This window comes from Falco peregrinus, chromosome 5 (genome assembly GCF_023634155.1).
Source record: "Falco peregrinus isolate bFalPer1 chromosome 5, bFalPer1.pri, whole genome shotgun sequence".
Taxonomy (NCBI): domain Eukaryota; kingdom Metazoa; phylum Chordata; class Aves; order Falconiformes; family Falconidae; genus Falco; species Falco peregrinus.
In genome coordinates, this window is record NC_073725.1 from 57,380,441 (window position 1) to 57,401,294 (window position 20,854).

Below are 20,854 nucleotides of genomic sequence, written 5' to 3' on the forward strand. Positions count from 1 at the left end.
TGCATGACCTCAGCAGTTCCTGGCAACATGTGAATTCCAGCCTCTGATACTCTCCACCACAACATCCGCACTGCATGACGTTGTGCCTCCTCCCCTCTCCTTTGGCCAGCCTGAGCCTCAGAGGCATCGCTCCTTTTCTTTTCTCCTCTGCCTTTTTTGCCCCTTCTTTCTTTTTTGTGTTATTTTTCTTGCATTAACTGTATCTTTCCATTCACCGTTCCCCTCCCTCATGGAACTAGCAGACTGTGATCTGTCACCAGTTAACTATCCTGCATCTCTTTCCCAGCTTTTGTTTTTTTTCTTTCCCTCGGAATATGAAATCTTTGACATTTACTGTATCTAGAAATGTACAACTGCAAATGGCATAAAGGTCCATGAAGTCTGTTTCCCTGTGGAATGACTACAAGTTCTGTTTCATTCCAGTTCTTAGTTATTTTTTAAAGCAGGAAGCTTCCTCCCACTCGCCCATGGGAAAGCTGCTTGGGATCTGAGTGCACTAACACAGCATCCCAAAACCTTTCTGCCCTGGTGTCAGGTACCTCCACAGTAGCAGCAGCCATTGTTATGCTGGAAGTGTTTAGGTACTGGATCAACATTCACTTACTACTTCCAAGTCCTTCACACATCCAGTTAAACACGTGCCCTGTTTTGGGGACCCTTTCTGTAATGGTTGGGGAGTCTCTGATTTTCATTAATCCTTTTTTTTTTTTCTGTGGAGAGGTTATGATCATTTGCCTTTATGATTAATAGCCATTTTCATTCATTGTTTGTTACATCCTTTTGTACCTGTAACCAACCTTTGTTTTTCTAGATTAAGCAAGTCAAACTCTCCCTAGACTTTCTGTTCTGCTGCTATGCAGAAGTAAATAATTAAAGTAGCAAATAAAATGAAATAAATAACATGAATTTATAGTTGGGGCAGTCCAGCAGTAACTTTTCTTCAACCAACTGTCTGCTTTTTCATCTAAGTAGTAGTCTTGGGATACATAAATTATGACACTCAAAGGCTTGTAGGACACAAAAGTATTTTTGGTAGGTTTCAGTCAATCAGCCATATTATTTTCAAATGAATAAGTTTATCTGTGTTATGCAGCTACGGAGTGGTCTATTGTACCTGTTAGAATAGACATAGGGAACAACATAATCTTAGCACATTCCACTGACCAAAAGACTGAAAAGTTTGTGTTGTTCTTAATTATTTGCTGATTCAGACAATATGAAGTTAAGCAGAATATGCCAGAATAAAGGAACAGAATTCTCAGCAAGTACTTATCAACTGTTGTGGTTGTGTATATGTACAAGAGAGAGTCTGGATGGAAACTCAGTATGTTGGACTCAATTACCTCCCGTTCAGAAGATACAGAAATACATAGGATGTATAGCGCCTGGTTATCTTGGTTTTGTACCTTCTGTACTCATTTTTATCTGAGAACAGTGAGTGTGCACGGCTGCCAGTGAATCATTAGGTTTTTTGGTTTACTTGGGAACAAATGTCAGCAGCTACAGATCTGTGAGGAACAAAGCCCTGGATGTTTAATTTTCAACATAGATGAGAGAGAGATTTGCTGAGCTCTTCCAGTAGGAGAAACTGTTAGAGGAAGGAAAGGCTGAGTTTCTGCAGAAAGGCGTGAATCTGAAGCTGATGGGTGTTCACTCAGGACTGTAGTGTCCTTCAGTCCCTGTACATGATTTACCTAGCATTCCTTTACAAATATGATGGCAGTAGACCAACATTCTTGATTTGAGTACTGTATTTCAAACATTTCATTTATCCAGAGCTGTGTGTTAATAATTACATGTTTTCACAATGCACATACCCTAAACAAATCTGTAAAAGGCAAACTCAATTTCTTGTTTACTTAGATCACCATTTCTTGGCATAACAATTCCAATGATCTTAAAACCACACTATAAATTATATGATATATGGTTTCATAGTGGCCATGCTGTTAAACGATCAGTTTAATGACAGGGAAGTTTCTGTGTTCACATCTGAAACAAGAAGCTGACTCTTATCTACAGGGCCCTGTCAACTTAAATCTTATTTACTTATTACATTGCTTAACTAACGATGATAATGTCTGAGATCCCAGAACTATTACAAATTTTTTATGATTGCTATATATATTGCAGTAGCAAAGAGGACCCAGACCCAGAATTATTATTAAAAAAACCCCTACAGAACAGCAGATAACTATAGGAAGGTGCCGTATCAGGACCTGGAACTAATCTTAGCCCATTTTTGTAATGAACTGCATTTGAAGCCAATTGTGTACTTGGTTTTTGTATGTCTGAGACTGTGGTGCAGAATGGTTAAATCTGTTCAGTCAAAGGGAAGGCATGGAGGAGAGAATAAGAATCTTAATTTCCCTAAACCTTTCATGTTTTAGTAGCACTTAGTGTCTATTCTGATGTGATATTTAAGCTATGAATTTTGGTGAGGGGAATAAAAAGTGGGAGACAACTCCTGACAGAGGGAGATCCTCCCTCAGTGAGTATCATCTCAACACAGTATACAAAGCTATGCAATTAACCGCATGCTAAATGGATGTCTCTGATAATCACTATGGTCTGCGTTTATCCCACCTAACTTTAGAAACCTATCTGAGCCGCTTAAGTTGGGAGTATAGTAGCTCCAGTTGCCTCTGTGGGATACCGAGAGGCATTTGCAGGGGATGAATCAGCTCTTCAGTGGGCTGGAGAGCCTTTGGCGCTGGTTATAAAGGGAGTGACTCCAGGTGCTGCATTTCTGACTGAGGCACTTCTGTTAGATGTCCCAAGCGAGATGTGATGAGCCTGTGACACACCGTGGCAGCAGCTCTTACAGGCTTTCTTCTGGGTGTGGAGGTGTTCCAAGTGGTGGAGTTAGAAGGTTATAATGAGAAATTCAGCTGATAAGAGATCAAAGCTATACCAAAAGATTACTTTGTGCTGCATTAAATGGAGAAGGAGCAATTTGATTTTTCATAGTACAGTTCATGACTCTGTACTTCGGCCCTGTGTTGTTTGGACTGTGTAACCTTCAGGCAGTAAGTGGTAAATGATAACTCTTCTCTAATGTGACATTACTAGCCATGAAAGGAATGTAGAGAGGTTGCAAATTCAATAACGAACATGTTTGCCCTGTTTCCGCTTTGCCCGTATTTTAAAGTGGAATGTAGTATGCTGAGCTTGATGTGGTTGTATCCTTTCCATTTCATCCTTTCTTCTTCCACTGATGCATAAGATACTGTGAAAACAGCAGTACTCCCTGTCTCCTGCAAACACAGGCATTTTTTGTGGTACATCATTTGCTGGCCTTTATGGGTTTCCCTTTTACCAGCATGAGAGGAGTCCAGGCCAGAGAAAGAAGATGCTAGCTCCAAACTGAGGAGTTGCCTTCGAGTTCTGTTCTGGTGAAAAACAGGGTTGGGGCTTCCTCTGCTCAGAAGTGACAATGGCAAAACATGGTTTCAAATGGCCCTTTCCCTGTGATTGTGTAGTTACCCACTGCTCTCCAAACAACTTCTGAGCCAAGAAATTTCCCAGAATGTTCTTAAAAAGAGGGATCTCAGCCAGAAGGTAGTCTGAGACTTACTCCTTTGTGTGAGCCAGTCCTGTTAAAACTGCAGATATAGCACACAGGAGGGACTGAGAGAGTCTGGTTTGGATTCATTTTACACAAACTTTGCTGCTGCAGCATCTGGAAGAGGAGAGACGTTAATGTACAGCTGGGACTCGCTTCCAGTCCTAGATACGGAGAGAGAAACAAGACTGTTTCTGCAGCTACCTGCTTGTTAAATGGTAGCACTTCCTTGCAAGGCGATTTGTGCTGTTTCTTAGCCAAAACGTAGTAAACTCAAACCCAGGGCTGTTAACTTGTTCAGCATGAAAGGCTGTTACATCACACCCTGCTGCTGGCAAGGAGCCTGGAAGCCGGGGTATGTGCAGCAGGGCCTTCAGTTTGGCTGTCTCCAAAAAGCCATGCCACCCATCAGAGCTCCATCATCTAGCTGGCTGATTAAAGAGGTTTCAATCGGATGAAGAGAACAGAAAAGCGTTCTTTGATTCTGATGTTGTCTTAAAAAAGAAAAAAAGGCACAGGCTGGGAAAAAAAAGGAATTCAGTCTGCAAATGTACAAGAGCTCCCTATTTCAGCATTCATGTGGTTTAAGGCAATATATTAAGAGTGCCAAGACATTACTGTGATTCAGCTTTGATTTACACCACAGTAAACTGATCACAGAAATTAAAGCCAGAAGGGCTGTCATTTACCAGTGAAGAAAGCTCTTGCAGTGGTGTTGTGTCCAGACTAGTTTTAAGTGCTTTAATACCAGCACTCCTTTGGGGAGATGATAGTGTTCTCTAATAGATCCTATGGGCTGTAACAAGCTATCATTGTTCAAATATTTCTCTTTACTGGAACTGTTGCTGTCCACCTGAAAGTATGTTTAATTTAAAAATGTTATATACTTGTCCAACAGTTGGCATGTAACTAACTAGTTGCAATCCTAATGAAGGAATAACTTTTTTATGAACTATGTAACGATTGCACACAATATTAATGGGAAAATCTTTTGAGCCCACCTGATTTGATTTCAGTGTCCTTTGACAGAGCATCACAGTAGCTCCACTGAATTGAATGTAGGTTCACAGAAGAATTATTTAATATGGTTGGCAAGTCTATAGTAAGATTCAGTAGGACATGAAGAACAAATGAACCAGTAAACTGACTTGCAACTGAACATTCAATAGAAAATAGAAAGCTTCAGCTATACCGCACGACTTCTTTTTAATTACAGCTCCCATTTAATTAATATTCTGTTTTCCCAGTTCACCCTCTCCCTATTAGTCTTATCTTTTACATCACATTTGGTATTGCCTTCCCCTTTTAGTATTTAGCATATGCAACAAACATCTTGCTATCCATTTTCTACTGGTCATTTTTCTGTTTTTTTTAAAGCTACTTACTTCGTTTAGAAGAAAAAATGTCCAGCCACAACCTCCTGAAACACTGGTTTCCTAATGTATTTGTATTCTGGTTGCAGTGTTCAAATTCACAGCAATCAATCTTAGGATGCAGAGAAATTGTACTGCACAAAGATTATTTTTTCTGCCCTAAGGAAATGCGTGTCTGTGTCAGTTTGTGGCTTTTTCTGCAGCCACAGAGATAATTTAATCAACTATCTGTGGATTTACTCAGTGGAGGATTTATTTTAAGGGCATGGAATCCTACAATTCCCATTCCTCCTTGTCCTGGATCAAAAGGAGAAGGCTGGGTGGAAAGGATGAAAAGCCAGAATGCTGAGTCCACTCAATTCCCAGCTGCTTTGACAGCTCTCATAAGGCTGTAAGTAGCTAAGGCAATTAAAACTAGAGCATCTATGAGTCTTTTTTAAGATACACATTAGTATCAAAATCATGACCCCAGCATCCTGTAGACAGAGTTAGTGGCTTAAAGCTAAGTTACTTTTATCACCCTAAGTCCTGCACTATGCATGGTATAAAAAGGCTAAACCTAAGGAACTGGCCTCGTGTCTATATAAATAGATCTCTTTTGAGTAACATGATTTAAGAGGGTGCTTTAAGACTGACAGCCTGGTTTTACCCATTGAACTGATTTCTCATGGCACAATTTATGTCTGATTTTCAGACTTGTTAATTTAACAAGCACACTGTTATTTTGCTAGAAAATGGGAACTTTTCGTAACAGTAAGCTCTGTCAGCAATTAGAAGCTGGATACATACTCTCTGATTTAATGTAAAGTTGCAGGTTAATATAGGGTCACTGACAGTTTCTTACTAGCTATATCTGGGCAATTTTGGAACACAAAACGTTGTGTCCATCTAGGCTGTTCATTCACAAAGCAGTAGGGATTATAGACCAAAGTCCTTCCATGAGAATGGAGGAGAGTCGCAGAGTTTTGAACCTTTCTGTTGCACTATGCCGGCTCGTGTGTTGGACTACAGGGAAAATACAGCTAAGAATAAGCAAAAAGCGCCTATGGAAGGGAATGCTATGAATTCCTTGCCGTCTACATCTCCCTTAGCCTGGTTTTGTCTATATTTTATTTTTAGATACACAGTCTTTAATGGCCAACAGAGCTTTAAAGTATGTAAAAAGCTGGTTGTTACCAAAAGGATATGGACAACATAAAGCAGTGATACTCCTTTGTTACTTCCTCACAACGTTCTCCAGTCCCTTCCTCTGACTGGATGAACTGTTGAAGCTGGGAAAAATAAAGGGGATGTCACAAACAACATTCACTTCTGTATGGCTTCTTCCCCCCAGCTTTCGTATTTTATAGTGTCACTACCTGCTTGTGCGTGAGGAAATCTATACAGCTCTTAAAAATACAGCTTGCATCTGTGTTTTCTTCTTTTAAGATTACAATCAAGCAAGTTGGGCCATTTGAAAGTCAGCTGCATGGGCTGCTGACTCAGAAGAGGACTAGATACCATCTTGGCAGCAGCTTAGAAAAATGTTTCCATTGTGCTGGTGAAATGAATGCAAAATATTTATTCTTTGAGCTTGTTCACAACAGCGCTCTTAGCTGGAACTGAGGGTGGGGCCATGTGGAAGACATTTGTAGGAGGACAGTAATGATTTGTACCGTGCCCAAGGTGTGCATAATCTTATTTTATGATTAACAAAGGGCAAGGCTTCTACCATATGGGGCTTATAAACTGAAGTGTAAACCGGTCAAGTAATCAACAGAGACTAAAAGAGAAAAGGTAGAATATCAGCAAAAGAAGGGGAGGGGGCAAAATTCGAGAAGGGAGGTTCTAATTTAGTCTTTCTTCATGTGTAAGGTTACAGTAAATTGCCAGTGATAAGGTTAATACCTTAGACTTTCAAAATTTTTATCTATCATACTTTTTCACTTAGAATTGCATGAGCCAGGGCATCCACAGTATGTAGACAGTCTTCTTCCTCGTACCTTGGAACAAAAAGTTACTAACTGCTATTTTGTGGTACATGAGCACATATGATTCAAGTAGAAAAAATAAACGTGATTCTTGCCCTGAGGACCGTATTGTCCAAGAGCCTGATCTAGCAAAACAGGGCAAGCAGATTCTAAAACGGTAAGAAAGCATTGGCTTAAACAGGATTGCTCCTAAGCACTACTTCTGGCATACGCTTGCAGAACAGATTTGAAGTTTAGCCATAACATAGCTAGCAATGACAGAAGGCACTGGAGAAGGGTAACCTGAAGGTTACAGCACTGTGTTTGGTTGGGGTTGCTATGTATTTATGTTGCTGAATCTCAGGTGCTGTTTTGTTTTGGTGAATGTCAATGTGATGATGGCCTCGATCCAGGAAAGCACTTAATGTGTGGTTAATTTTAAGCATTTTGGTAGCCCCGTTGGACTCAACAGTACTAGAGCACTTAAAGCGATGTGCATGCTAAGCCACTGCTGGATCGGGGTCTTTGTACAATGTTATTCTATTAAAACACAAATGACTAGCACAAGTGCTGAAGATGAGAAAGGAAGCTGATGGACAGACAGAGGATGGAAAAAAAATCAGAGTTGGGGAAAACATTAAAGGTTCAGAAAAGACTAAGCAAGGGAAAGAGCTTGGGCAGCAGAAGAGAAGAGAGTTCCTGGTGACAATGGAAAATAGCTAATCACTGAGTGGCAGGGAGAGCAGCAGCTGCAAGATCCCTATCTGCCTGCTGTTGTGTGTTTGGCCTTTCAGGCTTTGGCTGTTGGGATTGTATTTACTTGGAAACATTTGTGGTGTGTACTAGGTCAGGATCCAGCTCCTTACAGAAATGCAAACAGCTATTGACGAACACATGACTTCTGGAAGAAGACAACAAATTCCTCTCCTACCCCTTTCCCTTAAGCACGCTGATAATGACCGTGCACGAGTACATCCCAACAGACCTGTTGCACGCAGGGGCAGGATGCTGTCAAAGCTGATTTCTTAGGAAGCACTGCAAGGAAGAGTTTCCATGGAAAGTGCACAACTTTCTTTCCTGGAATATGTCTTCAGAAAAAGGCAACAAGATGCCACCGAGCATGGCTATGGTACAAAAGGACACAACACAAACTGGTCACCAAGTAGTTTCTTCCATCATCCAAGATCTTACGGGTACAGAGGTTACATTTTGAAGAAAAGGATGCCTTCCTTAGCCTTCCTTCTTTTTCTCATGGTCCAAAGCATTTGGATGTTGCTGTTTTAGAGAAGAAATCTTGGAATTCAACAGCGTTTCTGTTGCAGAGTCAGTAAGGAAAACAAGAGTTTTAAAAGAATGAAAATATAGTGCCAGTAGCTGGGGATGCTTTGGAGATCAGAGCAAGCTGGCTACCTGACTAAACTATCTGCCCTGTCAGAGATCACTTGTGCAGCTCTAAGTCACTTGGTCTCCCAGTGCCTCAGTTTCCCATCTGTAAAAAAAACAACTGGGTTACACTCCTTCAAGTCAAAGAGATGTTATGATGATAAATACATCAAAAAGTTCTACAGAAGTCAGATATTTTTGAACAAGAGCTGCAAGTGACTTAAGATAAGTTAACCATAGATAGCATGTGTTGTACTTGTAGCAACAGGGTTTTACACTTACAGACTGTAACTGTGTGTAGGAAACCATCATGTTTTCAGAGGGTATCAAGATTTACAGAAAAGACCACTGTAAAGTAGGCTGCTCTTCCAAGCCCTAGGGAGGCATGTTAAGAAACAATTTCAGCTCTTTGTGGACATTTAACTACAGACTAAATTTGCATCTAAGCTTACGTGTTTGTGCACCCAGTGTTTGCCATATCCACACTATAAGCATCCACTGCCCGTGAGTATCCGCATCTCCACAAGGTCAGCAGTAGCAAGAGCAAGGTGGCGGGCTTCCTGGAGGTGTATCCCTGGTCCTTAGCGTGGAACTAATTTCAGGGATTTTTTTAATTCTAGTTCCTGGTATACAGGGAAAAACCTTCCCAGTATTTCCATGTCTCTTTACGGTATTGTTTGTAGTCATAAAACATTTAGCTCAGATACTTGATATGCTTCTTGCTTAGCACAGCCCTTGCTTTGGTCCTTCCCAGACAGTGTCAAACACAGAACCAGTACAGAGGATGACCTGCTTTCACCTGCAGCATACCTGAAATGATGGAAGGATATAGTTAAGAGGCTTTCAAAAGGGAAAGCATGCATGACAGAAGGAAGATATCCATGGCACGTTGCTGTCATTGCAGATTTCTTTTGTGCGTAACAATAAAAAAGAAGCAGTGCACAAAAATTAGGCCTGAAGTGATCAGTAGTAGACCTGGAAGTAATTCGGGACGAGGGTTAGCTTCCTCAAGCTATGCAGATTCAGTGCTATCTGAAAACCAGCTTTTTGTCAAAAATGAATTTATTCAGAGATTACAGGTCAACCATAGGCTCTGTGTTGAAGGAAGTTTATTAATGTATTGGTTTGTCTACGCATAATAGTAGCAGCTCTGAAATAACAGACTCCACAAGCTTTAGTGGAGCCACTGATGGTGCTCATGCCTAGAGTTGTCAGCTGTGGGGTGGACTTGAAATCTAATGCAAACACACAAGCCCCGAGTGCTATGAGGAAGTCCTTCTTAGATGTTTAAAGTCCTCCTAGAACTGCACTGAAAAACACTTCGTTGTCTTTGCCTGCCTCTTTGAGATAGCTTTAAAACACTCCTTCAGGAGTCCTGTTGAGATCCTCAGTCACGATAAACTCTGCAGAAAGTGGCCACCTATGACACAGCTCATTTATTCCATGTTTAGCCTGCAGTTACCTGCTTCTTAGCACAGCTTGTGCCACTGAGCGAATTATTTGTTCAGTCCACGTCTGTGTAAATTACTTGAAGAAATTTTGTTGAGATTGTGGGTGATTAAGCTCTGAGCTGAAGGTTGTCTCTATTTTTTGGTAAATCACCCCTGTAATGCTGACCTGCATCATCCTGCTAACATCTAGGCTCAATAGATATGCTTCCAGCCTTTCAAAATTACCGATGATCATGAAAATTAGAGTTTAGTTATAGGCTAGTAATAGGTTACTAGAATTTTGTGTAGTTTACTCACACTTGAAATGTGATACCAATTGACTTCAGGCTTTGTTAGTGAAAAGGTATTTAATTTTAAGTTTAAAATATGTCATAATTGAAAGCTGGTGTAGTAAGTGTTTGCACAGTGAAGTCACTATCCGTGACCAAGGCTTCGAAATATTAAGATGAAGAAAGTGAAATGGTGTATAGTAAATGTGTTTGTTTAAATCAGATTTGGCTCTGAGTATTTTTTTTTGATTTGTTATTCTCAGTGGCCTCTGTTCTGCAGATTACTCATCGGTACTCTGGCCTCAATCCAACTAAAGTACTTAAGTAAGTGCATAACTTTAACTAACACAAATAATCCTGTATTCAATGCCAGTGAATTAAGACCCACGTAAATGTGGGCTCACGCTTGCTCTTCTTTTCCATTCACTTCAAATTAGCGGATGCTTACCTGTTTTTTTACCATTAATATTATCTTAATCTGTTCTTTGTTTGTTTGTTTGTTTTAATGTACATTTGTCACAACAAAGTATCTCCTGTAATCCTGCTTATTACCTGATTACTGCGGCTCTCTCCAGCAATAATTTCCCCTTGCCCTTAACTGTGCCCCTCAGCGTGGTAAGAGGTAGGTCCTATTTCAAAGACACTAAGGAGCACTCAAGCATATGTGTGAAAACAGCTGAAGTACATCTTTTCAAGCATATATGATAAAAAACATTTAAGACAAGAACACTTAAAAACTCTGGAATAGATTAAAACCAAGTGGCATCCCCGTGTTTGCAGAATCAGGTAGTGTGCTTGTAACATCAGTGTTCTTAATAAACTCAGGTTAGTTCATCACACGTACTTAACTTTTTTGAACTTTGTGTTCAAAAGGACAGAATTTAAATTGTTGGGCTGTTTGATTAATAATATATGCTGATACTACTGATGCAGACCCCACCTATATTCTGCATGAGTAATCTGAGGAATGAATATGCGCCACAAAGGCTAATTAATGACGAGACTCAGAGCTCTGCCTTATCTGAGTTGCACAGTGATACAGGATTGGACACACAACTAGAGATTAGAGGTTTTATAAACAAATCCTGCCTCTTCTCCACTCTGCCTTGACTTCCCTGTAAGAATTTAGCTGGGGATCTAGACTATTCCTTGGTCTTTTACTTCCCTTGAAGTTTATTTTTTAGAAGTGCTTTACTCTTCTGTCATTGGTACCTTTTTTTTTTTTTCCCTCAAGGCGAGGTGCTGCAGGACACTGTGCATAAGATAGGTTCTTTGTTTCTGGTGTTAGGTCAAAGGAAGTTTTATAAATCCATCCTGTCTCTCAATTAAGTCAGTGACAGAACTCACCGGGATTAAACTGCAAGTTCATTTCCATACAGAAATATTTAGGAAAGGCTCTCTGCTAAAAATCTGAAGTCAGTCTGCACATTCAGTTCACATGTCTTCAGGGTAAACAGATTTCAACACTCAGAACCATAATTGCAGTGAAGATTTAGTAGAAATGCAAGTTGTCCGTTTCATCATCTTTCCTAGTGCTGAATGAACTCCTCTATTCCTTTTATGTTGGGGTTTTTTTTAAGGATTTGGCTAAATTTCATTATTGTTCCATTTATGTTACCCATTTAACCTACTAAAGATCCGCAACTGTGACTGCTTATCACTAATTAACTCTGTAAAGTAATTAATATTATAGCTACTGTTCTGTGGGGAGGATACCTGCAGTGGGAGGCTAGTTACTAGTTTAAAAATGCAATATATAATTGTTCTGTATTCCATGTCAAAAGACTCCTGCTTAGGACCGCTGGGTGAGTCATACTCTGATGATGTTGGGATGAAGAAAAAAAATCCTTTCAAGGTAGAGTTCTTATCTGATGGCAAACTCTGTTCAAGGTGTTTTAAAATCAAATCATTAGAGCCATCTTCAACCTCACCATACAGTATTAGAAACAGATATATAGAGATATATATACACTTGCTCCATCACTTTCATACCTGCTGCCGGCTGGTTCTGTCTCTAGTTCTTTGAGGGCCTTGCAGATCAGGGACAGAGCACTGAACTGACACCAGTAAGGATCCAGTGGGGAACATACAGTGCCAATACGGGGTGCATTTTCAGTGCCAGGTTTTGTTATGGGATTTGGTTACTGTGTTCAAAACAAATTGTAATCTCTGAGTTGTCACCACCTTCGTTTATACATGCTACGCACTGATATGATTATAGCATTTAATATTTCAAAAGCCTTTTTAAGACTAGAGCAGATTTTCTTGCATCCTTTCCAGGTACAGGAAGAAAAAGCTTGAATCCAGTATTTTTGTGTGAGGCATCCCCTTCCTTACTAGTTTGTTTGGTGCTGGAACAGAGGGTCCTTAGAATAAAAGGTAGCAACTACAATTCCTGCACAGCTGCTGTGTTCACTCCGAGCTTTTCGAGGTAAGGAGGACTTTGTAGCAGAACCAGGCCCAGCGCTCTCCACTGGGACTGACCGTGTTCTCTAGCCACCTGCGACCCCACAGTCAGCCTTTTTGCTGTGCGGTTAGCGTTTTTAAATACAGGAGGGATCCACGATGGAATCCTAAGCCTCACTGATTCTAGTGTTCTCAGCTGTCGTAAGCCACTGGTATCCGTTATCACACTCTAGCAGAAAACAAGTAGGAGTTTCATTTACAGTTTAACCAACAGATGAAAGCTTTTTTTCCTGTTAACTTCTTTTTCCACTTCATGAACCAGACTAAATTAAACCAAAAATAAGCAGCGTTTTAAATTAATTTTGCACAGATTGCAACAGAATAAGCATATCTATGACATACATTTGGAAAAATTCTAAGTTGTCCATTGACAGCTCATCAGGGGAAGAGCTGTTAACTACTTGAGTTGTACAGAACTGTAATTGTAGTAAGGAGCACTAGCAAATGGTGGGAAAATTACCATTTGTCATTTACTCTTGCATTCAAAATGGGTTTGCCTTGATTTGCATTTAGATGGGAATTCCTTCTTGTTGCTCTTCAATCCATTAGGTTTTATAAGTTATGTAGCTTTTTTTTTTTTCCTAAAGTATTTCGAAGGGCATTCAGTTTTACTGCTGAACTGAGCTTGCAGGTGGCACCCCGAGCATATCGGTGTTAAGCCTTCATTGATCAGAATGAAAGGAGGAGTAGAAAAGTCAGGAAAAGCTTTGAGAAAGGCAGCCTTGAAATTACCTGGAAATGCCTATTTCTAAATAAAGCACAGGTAACGTTTTTGTTGCAATGCTTGAATAAGCCTGTTCCACATAGACTTGTGATTTGCAGCCGCGTTTCTTTTTCTTTAGGTTGTTCTTTCTATTCCTACCCAGTCATCAAAGACTAATATGTAAGCTTTATTATTACTCAAACAATATTTGCTTTAGATTTTTTCTAAATTAGAATGAAGGTTACTTGTTGGGGGGACAATGCAAATTTACATTTGTATATAGATTGTTAGTAAACGGGCTATAAAGTTTATAAATATATAAAGAGTTCTCATTGAATTATCGTACTAAGACTAAATGTATTTTTCTAAAGATTGGACAAAAATAGAAACAAAAGAAAGTAAGTCTGGAAAAGACATTAAAAATTCATTTTCCCCCACAGCACAATCAACTATATGTAAATAATTCCGAACTGATTTTTATTGTAACCTGTTGCTAAAAACCTCCTGTGACAGATTTTACAGTTTTTTTCAGCAAAGCGTGCTGGTGCTTCACTGTTGTTGCGTTCAGAAAGTTCTCCCAAAGTCCAGTCTAAGACTTCATTGCTGAAGGCTAAGTAGGTGATTTCTTATCCATAGCCAGTCAACCCAGGAGACAGTTTATCACTTTTCTTCCTGCAAACACACATTATATTTGGAGACTGTTAAATATTTTCCTTCAGTCTTCCCCCCCTCCCCCAGTAAGAAACTGGGAGGTTTTCAAGTCCTTTATAGGTCATGTTTTCTGAAATCCCGTATCGTTGTTGCTTTTCTTTGGACTCTCTTGATTCATTCTCAAATCCAATGCCCAAAACTGAATGCGGGATCCCGGCTGGCATCTAAGTTGGGAATGTGTGGGACAGATTCTTCATGTCTTACCTGTAACACCTTTGTCGATAGTGTGATTTTTTTTTTTCCACGAATCTGACATTGCTGTCTGACATTTAGTTTCATTCTCAGTCTTTTCCTTGCAAGACTGCTGCAAGCCAATCCCTTCCTGTTTTATTTTTGCATTTGATTATTGTGTAATGTGCTCTACTTACCCATATCAAAGTGCATTCTGTTTTTCAAAGCACTGCAGCAATTCTCAAGATTATTTTAAGTTCTAAGGCTATCCCTAAAAAAGCAGTGTCTTTTACCATTGAGTCATTTGAAAATGCGATCGGGTTATTCATTATTCCCTCATCAAGTCATCAGTGAAAACACTGAATGATATTAGATAGAACACAGACCTCTCTGGAACCCTCTCTTAAACCCCACCAGTTAGATAAAGAAATCTTACTACCTTCCTTGTGAATATTCTTGTGACCTTTAGCAGTCATTTCATCTAGACTATCTGGCTGGCTTCGTGAGTGTCATACAAGGTAGTGTCAAAAGTCCTGTTAACTTGTGCTGCATCTGCTTACCGCAAGACTTCCAGCCTGTAATTCAAGTGTCTGAGATTGGCTCGGCATTGTTTGTACACGCTGGCTGTTACTGATGATCTTTCTTTCCTCTGACTAATTAAAATGGGTGTATTTGTTCTCTTATCCATCTTGGAATCAACGTTAACATGGAGTGGTTTATAGTTTCTTGGCTCCCTCCCCCACCTTCCCTTACAGATAGATATGCTAAGCAGAATGAACCTGACCAAATGGAGATCTAGAGATCCAGTCGGTACAGTGACTGCGAATCCTTTTATCCCAAGTAGTTGTCTCAAACAGGCCATGTGAATGATGTCCTAGAAACGTTCGTTTCTCCACTGGCTGCAGAAGCAGCAGCTTAGGGTAACTTGTTCAATATGAAAAGCTACACAGCAGGTGTCACTCAAAGCACTTGTACGCAGCTGGTCTGATGACTGCCATGGATCAGTCCCCATCCCAATGAACGCATTCCTCCTAATTCAGGGAGGCAGGATGGCAGGAAACTACATCAATCTTTTGCTGGTGTTAATTGCTGTTCACATCCCTGAACTGTCCCTACAGTTTAAATACTTAGTGTGTTCTTACAAAAATAATGGGATTTGTTCAAGAGGACATAGGACCAAAAGGACTCCTAGATTATCAGATAGGTTTTAACATATTCATTATAAGTGCATGTATAATTTACAGAACTGATTTTGCTTCTACAGAGTATTAGTCATTCCCTTTACCCTAGACAGCTAAAGAAAACAGGCAAAGTAAGAAGTTATTAAAATTGACGTTCCAGCCTTCCCAGAAGTCTTAAAACCTCTTTTGTTTACATCCACCTTTTTATAACTTTTGCTGTTTTATCAACCTTGGGTTGTTTTACTTTGGCTCTACGAAGATTGCTGGCACTACTGTATTAAGCTTCTGTATCAGCATTACGTTGTAGCTCCGTGGGTTTTGGCATAAGTAATGCCCCTGTCAAAACTGAACTGAAACCTGGCAAAGAAGAAATGTATTCAGGCAGTTTTGGTTTTGAATATATTTATCTTCTGAACTTTAATATACAAAATTAATTTTGCTTAGCCGTATTTAGTATACAAAGTATATACATCTTGTCACATCGGGGATCTCAAACAGTTAAAATGGATTACCCAACGCAATGTGATAGCAAACTTTTAAACCATAATATAGACAAATCCCTTGGTTATAGTTAATAGAAACAGTAGAACAAACAGTCACAATAAACAGGTATTGAAATGTTACAATATATAATAACATCTTGGTGGGAATTATAGGTCCTTTGAATGAGAGATCTTTTCCCTGTCTGTAACCAGTAATCCTTTTGTAAACTGACAGGCAGAGTTTGTAGAGAGACATAATACCTAAGACTGTTAAAAATGCCTGCTAATTTGTCTAATGCTGTAGTAGGTCACAATGAACAAGATGGTGTTTTCACCATTGATTTAAGCTGATTTAAGAGTGGGTTGTTTCCAGAAGGTGTAGTCCCACTGTCCTTCCTGCCCTTGTCCCCTTGTGCCAGTGCTAGCTGATACAGCTGCACAGTGAGCTGGATCAGGAACTGATCTGGATAAAATACAGTCTTTTTTTTAGTCCCTTTGGTTTTCAGCTGCATCAGTTTCCTGTTCTGACTCACTGTTGCCTACAAGCCAAAAGGAGCTAGAATGCAAAGTGAGGAGCAAAATGAATGCCATGATCAGCAGCTTGTTCCAAAATTGGTTTAAACAAATTGTGAGACTGCAGGCAGAGCGAAGGATGGAGTCCCAGCCTTCAGTTAAGCAGTGTGGATGTTACAACATAGCTATGTTTCCATTACAAATCTCTGTTATAGATTAAATTACCGCCTTGATAATTATCTTGAGTTTCTCATAGTACTCTTGGTTTGGACATGGATTCTGCCACTGTAAAACCCTGATCTTGCAGGAAGCTCTGAGGTTCACAGTGCAGTGTAGCTTCTTGCATGAAACGGGCTTAACTGACCTCTTATAAGCGTATCCATGTTTTGTAGCAGGTGAAATGCAATGTGCACCTTGGAAGACTCAGTGTCACTTCCAGCTATGTCCAGCCTTGGAGTTGTATTTCCTCATGGCTGATAATTATGGGGAGATAAATACTAGATAATTATGGGGAGTAAATACTTGTTTTAAAAAAAGAAAGAAAATCATGGCAGTTATTTCCAACCAGGTATGTCACCTTATTCTTCTTTTATTTTGGTCAGCAAAAGAGGTTAAAAACTCTTATCAATATCAAGGTACATGATAAGGAAGATAAAATATTTAGAGCTTTTAAAGATAGCTCCCAGAGATAATTAAAAACTTCTAAAGCATTTTAATTAGTAAGCTGAAAAAATTATAAATTAATATGAACTGCTTTGGCATGTTCTGCAACTGGTCAGAGTATTTACTGAAATCCGAGAAGTCTTTTAAAAATACAACTAGGAATGAAATATTTTAGGATTTTCATTCCAAAGGATCTTTATAGTAGAGAAGCACTGGGTATTGTTAACTTCTTTGTCTATCCTTAAAAGTGTCCCTAGAAAGTGGCACCTTGGGAAAAAGAAGCTGAAACCAGGAGCTGGCTTCCTCAATTGAAACTTCTTGAGAAATGACAGCTTTCTACTTTCTCATTATTTTTGGCTCTCTCCTCCCATTATAGCTTTAATTCTAATTATCTTTCATACTTTCCTATGTCATATGTGCATTACTGTGCTATCCTACATCCTTTCAACCCTCCTTCCTTGAAGGACTCGCTAAACTTTTGAAGCTTGAGCCTCTCCTTAGGGACCAATAGATATTAAATGTTCTCTAATGGCTCCTGTGACTCCTTTGGAGCACCATGCACACGTGGCTGCCCACAAGATCTATTGCCATTGCCAAAGAAATAATCTGTTTATTCACCTCTACAGCTTCCATGTCCTGCTGGGCTTCCTAAACAGTCTGTGGGGACCTATTCATTATAGTTAAGGAATCCTAGCTATAGCTTACCACATCTCGGTGTCTAAATAAATCTAAATGATATATCTATTTCAGCCATCCCCTTATTTCCATTGATTCTGCTGTAGGCTGGTTAAAAAGCGCTGGTTAAAAGCTCAGACGCCAACTTGTAAAGCTGGGTGCAATAAATCCCGTTCTTGGTATGCAGAAATCTCCCATGGTGTAAACTCCATCCTTCAGACACTGGTAACAGCAAGTGGTTTGGGCTGTAAGCATTAAGTGCTCAGGTCCCTGAGGGCAAGCTCAGGGTGTTACACCACCTCACACACACAGCAGTTGAGAACAGCTCCGAAATACAGCCTGTAGTGACAGCACTGTAGTGACAGCAAGGGCGGGCGGGCGGGAGGGGCAGTTATTTTAATTTTTTTTTCGGTTCCTCAAGAGCTATTTTTAAAGTGGGATCATCTAGTCTGATCTGGTGCACAATGTCAATTAGAATTTCGTTTAATGATCCCTGGGTCGCGTCTACCCTCACTCCTGGCTGAGGTTAGGCACGTCAGGCCGCGGGCGCCCCGCCCGCAGGGCCGCCTCCCCTCCTCAGGGGCTGCTCCGGGGGTTTGCCACAGCTTGGATAAACCGCGACATGCTCGGAAGAGGCCGACATTCGGGCTAATCTTGAATTGGAACTTCTGGAACGTTTAAATGAAAGCGAGCGCGTCGTTCCCAGAGCGGCTACCCCGGGAGAGCGGCTCGGCCCAGTGCGGGAGCTCCCTGTCACACACAGGGGAAACCCCCATCAACACCATCATCCCCCCCCCCGCGGGGGGGAGTGGAACTGTCGGCTTCCCCGCCGCTGCCTTGCAGGTGAACGCGCGGGGCCATACCAACCCCATCTCGCAGGAGGAGCAGAGGAATCTCCTCCACTCCGCCTCCTCTTGCGCCGCTCAAATCCAAGGCGGCCAGGCCAACAGCCGAGCCCGCAGAGTGGGCTGCGAAAGGCGGTTGGCGTGGCAGCGCTCCTGGGGCAATAAACCTCTCCCTCCTCCCCCTCCCTTTTGCACGCGGAAGTGGTAGTTACCTTCTCCTCCCGCTGCTGACCAACGGGCTTGACTGCAGCAAAATGGAACGTACCAATCTCTCCACTGGAGGGGGGGGGGCGGGGGAGAGGCGGCGGCGAGGTGTGGCGGGAAGCGCTGTCCTGCGGAAGGCGGTCCGGCCTCCCCGTGCGCCCGAGGGCTGCCAGCGGCCGCTCCCTCCGTGACGGGCAGAGGCGGCGCCTGCAGGAGGCACGGCCGCGGCGAGCCCGGGGCCCGCAGGGTTAATGGGCTGGGCGCAGCCGCCGCTGCCGCGAAGGGGGGAGGAAGGGCGAGTCCTGGTTCCTCCCCCCTCAGTGTGTGCGGTGTGTGTGGAAGAGGCAGCGCACACCGAGCCGAGCGTGCGTTGGGAGGCCGAGGGGCAGCCGCCGCCGCCGCCGTCCGGCCTCAGCGCCGTCCCGCCTTCCCTGCCCTGCGCGCTCGGCGGGAACCGCGCCAGCCGCCCCCTCAGCGCCGCCGCTCCCCGCCGCCGCGCCGGGCTGCTCCGATGCCGCCGCGGGGCCGGTGAGTCCGTGCCTGGATGCTCATCTCCTTCTCCTTTCTTCCCTCCCGCAGGCGGCGGCAGCGGCTCCGGCTCCCTCTCAGCTCCCGGCCGCCTCCGAAGGGATGCTGGAGAAACTAGAGCTCGAAGATGAAGGTAAAAATTCAAGAGAGGGGGGGCCCAGGGCCGGGTCGGTGGGCGCCCGCACCCCCGGCGGGCTCCGGGCAGCGGGGTATCCCCGGGGAGGGGCCCGCCCCGGAGGGGCTGCGCCATGCCCGGGCCCTGCGCTGGCCGTGCCCTTGCAGGGCGGGTCGCAGCCTTCCCCCCGCGGCCCGGGCCCTCTGCGGTGCTTTGTCCCGCCGGCGGTGGCTGCAGCCCCATCGCCTGTCGCCGCATAGCTGGTGGCACCACATGCCTGCGCCCCCCCGGCCGCGGCCGCTTCGGCGGGGTGCGCTGGTGCTCCGCAGCCTGGCCGGGCAGGGTCCCCGGCACCGAGGGGGGGTGGTCAGCCTTCGTAGCATCCTCTCTGCCTGCCTTTAAAACACTCATTCTCCTCGGGTACGTCTGCGATACCAAATATAGGCTTTGAGAGCGAGGTGCAAGCAGGGATGGCGAGCTTTTTCAACTAAAGCTTCTGCTCCTTACGGATACGCACACATCTGTTAAAAGCGAGCAGCTGTGAACTGGATTTTCCTTGTGTGGCTGCTCTCTTAACGGTGTTCTTAGCTGTCCTGTTAGAGCTGCAGCTTTAACAGAGTTTGCTGTTCTTGAGAGGGGAACTCCTGGCAAGTTTTTTCTGTCTTGCAAGCACTAATCTGTGATGTGGAGAAGCACGAATGTTTTTTTTCTCGAACTTGCACAAAGCATTCTTATCTTTGAAAGATGTGTATTCAATATCTTGAGCTTTCATTTTCATAAGGGATTAGATGAGTGAGTGGATGCAAATGTGGACACATAGCTAATCTCTATGCTCAGTATTTTAAAGTGGTTAAGACTTTATAGGATGAGTTTTCTGGAGTTGGTAACTGCTGTTGCAAAACGTAGCACACGTATTTAAGGAAAACTTTGAAAATATTGTAGGCTGAATCATTCTGTGAAAAGAAATCTAAGCTGGTATGCTAATAAACCAGCCTTTTGGTTACTGGCATGCTGTCTGCAGTTGGGGGCCTGGTCTGAAAAAGTAACACCTTGTATTCTGAGCTTTCTGTGTGTGAAAAAAGGAAGTTCATAACTATTGTATTCTTTAAGCTTTTTGGGGGGAGTCCAGACAGAGTCTGAATTGCAGTTAAATATTTTTGCCTTTGTGAATGTTGAATGTGATTGAACATTCATATTTGGTGCAGAGGATTTCTTGCAAACTGTAGCTCTTTTTTTCCTCAGACTGTTTAACTGTCTTAGTTAGGCCTTCATTTTATGCTTATGGAAACTTAGAAAGTTACCAGTTTATGTATTGTTTTTTACATAAAGCTTGTTACTGCTAGATAGGAGATTCTAAAACCTGCTGAATCACTAATAGCTAAGCCATTTTAAAAGCTGTCTTAAACATCTTACAAATTTAGATATTTGAGAAGGATGTCTAGGTTAAAAAAACCCAAACCCTCAGTTTTGAAATGCCTTTGTAATTTTAACAGCGTAACATACTATTATTTGGAGACACTTGGTTAAGCTGAGTACGTGTATGTGTCTTCTAAAATGCTGTAAAAAGCCAAGTTCTTCAGAAAGTTTGGTGGTTTGAAAAATTTTTT

General features: G+C 42.1%; 1 protein-coding gene across 6 annotated transcripts in view; it reads left to right on the forward strand.

Annotated features, from left to right (window-relative positions):
* Nucleotides 1–20,854, forward strand: part of PRKAG2 (protein kinase AMP-activated non-catalytic subunit gamma 2) — a 223,515-nt gene that overhangs the window by 152,200 nt on the left and 50,461 nt on the right. For all 6 annotated transcript variants that reach the window (XM_055803360.1, XM_055803362.1, XM_055803364.1 and 3 more), the window contains one exon: nucleotides 19,184–19,265. In XM_055803360.1, the coding sequence (XP_055659335.1) occupies nucleotides 19,184–19,265 (82 nt within the window). The remainder of the gene's footprint in view (nucleotides 1–19,183; nucleotides 19,266–20,854) is intronic.